The sequence below is a fragment of the Thermobia domestica genome, unplaced genomic scaffold, assembly GCF_964235325.1.
Source record: "Thermobia domestica unplaced genomic scaffold, izTheDome1.hap1.1 HAP1_SCAFFOLD_119, whole genome shotgun sequence".
NCBI classification, from domain to species: domain Eukaryota; kingdom Metazoa; phylum Arthropoda; class Insecta; order Zygentoma; family Lepismatidae; genus Thermobia; species Thermobia domestica.
The window spans coordinates 279,001-285,000 of NW_027655891.1; the positions used below are offsets into that span (position 1 = coordinate 279,001).

At 36.0% G+C, this 6,000-nt stretch overlaps 1 protein-coding gene across 1 annotated transcript in view; it reads right to left on the reverse strand.

Annotated features, from left to right (window-relative positions):
* The window catches only part of LOC145676375 (solute carrier organic anion transporter family member 74D-like), a 261,508-nt gene that overhangs the window by 32,970 nt on the left and 222,538 nt on the right, over positions 1–6,000 (reverse strand). The window contains exon 9 of the mRNA XM_081747228.1: positions 3,255–3,402. Coding sequence (XP_081603354.1) covers positions 3,255–3,402 — 148 coding nt within the window. The remainder of the gene's footprint in view (positions 1–3,254; positions 3,403–6,000) is intronic.

A 6,000-nucleotide genomic window follows, 5' to 3' on the forward strand; every position in this document is an offset into this window, starting at 1 on the left:
GAAGTCTGTACGTTAAAATTTGTAACAGAAATTGTCGATTTTCGTGAAAGGTAAAAAAATACTTGAGAGAGATACAAAGACTGTAGTGACATCTATCGGCAAAACTTGTTCCTTTAAACTAACCTTAAGCGAACAAAGTTGTCAATTTAAGTACGCTAATCAGTTTATAAAACGAAAGAAATAGAACCAGTTTAAAATTATAGAAAAATGGAACAAATATTTTTTTAAAAAAAATTTTTACAAACATTTACATAAGCAGACAGAAGTGGTTCAGTTGAGTTGATTTGATCTTAGGATCCCTTTCAGCAGTGAGGGCAAATGAGACGTGGAACTACAGGTTAACGTGGAACACGAACCATATGAACTCCCGCCGGGAGTCGAATCTAGGTCTTACAAGTGGTGGTAAAATACTCTTTTACTTACGGTATGAGTTTAGAATCGGATTATGCTTTACTACTTTAAAATCATTTTGGTACTAAAACAATATGAATTGTAACGATAAATACATGAACGAATGCAAAACATTTAGTAATATAATAAATCATTTACATGTTGTTTTGTTATACTGGTAAATTTTATGCATTCATCATATCTTAAAGTAGTTGTGACCATACCCTCTAGGCCTACAGATACTTAATGACCAATATATTGTTGTATTTTAGTCATTTCTGTGTGCACTCTCTATTTCTAAGTTTCTGTATCCAACTTTAGTTGTTTAAGGTTTTCTTAATCTATTAAATGTCTCTCACGTTCGTTTTTTTTCTTTCAGTCCACTTGAACTGAATTAGTAGTAGCACGAGCAAGAGAAAATCGTTCATAGTTGGTTGCAATATGATTTTAGGGAAGCTTAGGTGGAACATGGTAAAAATAATATTGGAATCAGTGGAAGAAAATGAACAGCCATTTGCTTTGCCTCTGGATTTCGAGAAAGCAATATCAAATGTATGTCCTTATCATGTATGTATCACTGTACAGTTGTAAATTTGTAAGAAGAAAATTGTTTTTTTCAATATTCTTATTTTTCGCTTAATGTTTCACGTTTTACATGTAGAAAAAGAAATGAAAATAAGACAACGTCGCACTTGCACGCCATTGGCTTTCACCAGACGTCAAGGGATTTGAGCCTGATTGTAGCTACTTAGAGTCAAAAAGTTCTCAATATTGGAACAGAAAATTATGAATTCCTGTCACTTCCGGTTTGAGAAGAAAGATAGAATCTATTGTTACGATACTGTATGGACTGAACACAGTACAAAAATTGTGCAATGTTACCAAAAAAAATGCCACTATTTGTTACCCCTTTTTTTCTGCGGTGGTCAGTGTCGAAATCGGAAAGTGTAGATTTCCTGCCACTTAGGCTTTGAATAGATAAATATCATCTAAACCATTTTTCGCTATGTATTATAGTTTTTATTCTGTGGCGATGAACATTAAAACCGAAAATATTTTATTTCTACTACTTTCCATTTGAATAGGATGTTAAAAAAATATGTAAAATATTTGTAAAATCTTGAATGGACATCGATTTTGATATATATATATATTTATTCCACTTGGTGTTTCCATCTTCTCTTGATGGATGGACGTACATCTTTAACAGTTCTATAAGATTCAATGAAAAGAGTGGTTTGGAAGTGTAATAATTATTTTAAATATTATAATGTCAAGAACACTTCTGAGGAAAATTTCTTTTTAAACACTAAAAGAAGTATAATTAGCACCTGTTAGAGGACAAAGCTGCGCTAGGTATGTAGCACTTCAAATATTATAACTAATATATTTACACTTTACTACTTCGTTTTAGAATATAGGAGACAAGGGAAAGAAAGAATTGTTGCGACTATGCAATGAAATATATGAAAGAGGAGAATGGCCAAAAGACTTTCTGAAAACGATCATGACACCGATGGCTAAGAAATCGAACCCAAAGAGATGTGAGGATTATAGAACTATTAGTCTCATATCTCATGCAGCTAAAATTCTGCTCCGATTACTGAACAGAAGGTTATATGAAAGAACAAATAAAGATGTTGAGGAGGAACAGTTCGGGTTCAGAAGAGGCAAAGGTACAAGAGATACAATTGGATTATTAAGGGCGATCGGTGAAAGATTTATAGAAAAAGGGAAAAAGGTGTGTTATATTTATTGATCTAGAAAAGGCTTTTGACAGCGTGAATTGGGAATTGTTGTTTTGAGTTCTAACGAAGATAGAGTTGGAATGGAAAGATAGAAAACTCATAAGAAACTTATACATGAACTAACAAGTAAGTGTTAGGATAGGGGAAGAACTGACGGAAGAGAGTGCAATTGGAAGGGGAGTTCGACAAGTATGCTGCCTCTCGCCAACACTATTTAATGTCTATCTAGAAGAGATAGTGAAAAAGAGTTTACATGATGATGATGGCATTTCGGTAAGAGGTAGAATGATTAAATGCATAAGATTTGCAGACGATATGGCGCTTGTTGCAGAATCTGAAAAGAAAATCAATAAAATGTTAGAAAAAAATTAGAAAGGGCTTTGAAGAATATGTGATGAAAATAAATGTTTGAAAGACAAAAGCCATGGTGATTGGGACAAAGGGATCTGTGTCAAATATAAAAGTAGGAGGGGAGAAAATAGAACAAGTAAATAGTTTTCGATACCTGGGTAGTATTCTTGGTAATAATATGAATTGCGAACGTGAAATAAAAGCAAGGATAGGATGGCGAAAGAAGCTTTTAGGAGGAAGAAAAGTCTGGTTTGTGGGACCTTGAATAAAGAGTTGAGAAAAAGACACACAAAATGCTTCGTGTGGAGTGTTGTACTGTATGGGGCGGAAACATGGACTTTACGTAAAGGTGACGAAAGTCGAATGGAAGCCTTCGAAATGTGGGTGTGGAGAAGAATGGAAAGAGTTAGTTGGGTCGAGCAGAAAACGAATGAGAGAGTGTTAGAAATGGTGGGTGAGAAAAGAACACTTTTAGATATTATTAGGAAGAGGAAGAGAAACTGGTTGGGACATTCCCTAAGAAGAGATTGTATCTCATGAGGGACGTCCTAGAGGGTATGGTGGCGGGAAAGAGGGAGGGGGCGAAGGAGACTACAATTAATGGATGATATAAAAACAGAAAGATCATACGCGAAGACGAAGAGGTTAGCGGAGGACCGTGGAGCATGGAAGCTTCTCAGCTGCGGCAAGTGACCTGCCAATAAAGGCAAAATATCTATGATAATGATGACTTCGTTTTACACACATACATACACAGAAACTTACCTTAGCTCCGTTTATAAACTCATAAAAGCTGCATCCAGCGTGGCAGGGGGAATAGAAGGTAGTGGATCCATCTTCGGAACAAACTGGTGAGTATTTTATAGTTGGAGAACAGGCACAATCCATGTTACAATCCATACTTAAATCAAAGCTGTAACGAAAAGATAAAAGATCTCAAAATATGTCTTACAATTTCAAGATATGCTGAAAACATGCGTAGTGAATAATACAGTAGAATCGCTCTTATCAGAACGTCTATTATCCGAGTCCCTACTAACGGAGTTCCATCTGAACAGAGCTCGGTTATTGAAAAAGAGAAAAGAAAAAAATCTCAAAGTATGTCTTACAATTTCAAGATATGTTGAAAACTTGTGTAGTGGATAATACAGCAGAATCACTCTTATCAGAACGCCAATTATTTTAGCCCCTATTAACGGGGTTTCGTCTGAACAGAGCTCGGTTATTGAAAAAGAGAAAAGAAAAAAATCTCAAAGTATGTCTTACAATTTCAAGATATGTTGAAAACTTGTGTAGTGGATAATACAGCAGAATCACTCTTATCAGAACGCCAATTATTTTAGCCCCTATTAACGGGGTTTCGTCTGAACAGAGCTGTTTATTGAAAAAGAGAAAAGAAGAAAAATGCCTGATCGAATGGTTCACATTCTAAATGGTCCCGATTGCAATGTATGAGTTGAAGAGGAAAAGACAAAGCAATAGATATATTAACAAAAATAAGAATAAAAGTTGAAAAGAATTCGAGAAATTTCGAACGCCCGATGTCGTTATTCTAGAATAAAGTTCTGACATGCACCGTAATCGAGCGACTTTGGCTGTCGTCCTCGGAAACTCTAGTCATTCCTTCCCTAGTCTTTCTCCCTTCACGTATCTGCACGTAGCAATAAAGTTTTGCAGCCATATGTAGTGTTGTCATTTTATGATGTAACTAGCAAAACCCCTGTTCCTCGCACGGGAAGAATATGTTTCGTTTTGGACATGAAGGGTACCAATACTGTCACCGATAAACTTAGAGATCCCAAAAACTATGAATTCGATACTAATATCGGTGATTTTGAATTATTTTTAAATCCCCCTGGCTTACGAAAATGTATTAAATTTCTTAAGATTTTCTACACACAAGATAAAAAACACAAGATAAAAAATTCCAAATGTAATATAACAACCAGGGATTTAAGTCACGCCTTGGAGAATTTTCTTTGGGTGCCCATGCTCCTTAGGTGTACTAGTGGAAGATGAATTTGAATTTAAACGACATCAGAACTGTCACTGTTCATCTCAGAGAACCCGAAAACTATGGATTCAACACTAATATGGATCATTTTCGATCATTTTTACATATTTCACCCGTAAATTTCACTACCAAAGTGCAGTGGCGTATTTATGATTTTGTTTCTGGGAGAGCTTTTCTAACTTTCGGGGGAGCTTTGCCTGAAAATGTGAAAATTCTGCAAGATATTTCATATACTTTGCTATAGTAAGCTTCAAATTCCTCGACAGAATAAAAAAAATATATAAAAATATATAAAACGATAATCATGCCTGTTGTTCTGTATGGTTGTGAAACATGGTCGCTTACTCTGAGGGAAGAACATAGACTGAAAGTATTTGAGAACAGGATCCTGAGAAGAATATTCGGACCCAAGAGGAACGAGAATGGGGAATGGCGGAAACTTCATAACGAGGAACTACATAGTTTATACGGTTTACCCAACATTGTTAGGGTCGTCAAGTCTAGGAGGCTTAGGTGGGCAGGTCATGTAGCTAGAATGGAAGAAAGTAGAAACGCTTTCAAAGTCTTGACTGGTAGACCCATAGGAAAACGACCATTAGGAAGACCTAGGCGCAGATGGGAGGACAGTATTAAGATGGATCTCGCAGAGATAGGAATACAAAGTAGAAACTGGATGCAATTAGCTAAGGATAGAAGTCAGTGGAGAGCTTTTGTGAACGCGGCACTGAACCTCCGGGTTCCATAGCCCATAGAGTTAGTTAGTTAGTTAGAGTTGCTATAGTAAGTAAGATTTTGGGGGCGCTTAAGCCCGGAAGCCCCCCTAATTACACCACTGTCAAAGTGAAATGATAAAAACCGTCGCAGTCTCGAACCTCATCTATGTTGAAAATTTGATCTAGATCGGTTAGGTTTTTCAAGAGTTATTAAGTCATAACAATGGCGTATTTAAGGGGGCCTTCTTTAGCCCCCCCCGAAATTTTATTTACTAAATTAAAATAAATGAAATATTTGTAGAATTTTCACATTTCCAGGAATAAAGTTAACAAAGCCTCCCCCTCGAAACAAAATCGTAAATCCACCACTGAGTCTCAAACGTAGTCACTTTGATTTTTATACATATAGATTTTGAAAATCACTGTTCTATCAGTTTTAACTTTTCTTCTGTGTTTAATTTTATTTTCTATGTTTGAACTTACATTTGAACGAGTGAATATGCTGTGCAGTAGACAATATAAGCATGTTAGTTATTATACTGATCCTCACGCCTTTACTACTCTAGGTACAGTGCTACCCATCGTTTTACAGGAAGAGTGTGTTACCCGAGACCCGAGACCTGACTATCACAGGTTAGTCAGATCCACATTAGCTCAAGATAATCGGGGCTCTACTAAATTGGAAAACTAAATTTTAGGCAATTTTGACATATTCTACAACATTAATGTAATGGGGCTTATGCAGGGTCGTTCTGACGAGTAATTGGAGCCATACTAAAGAGTT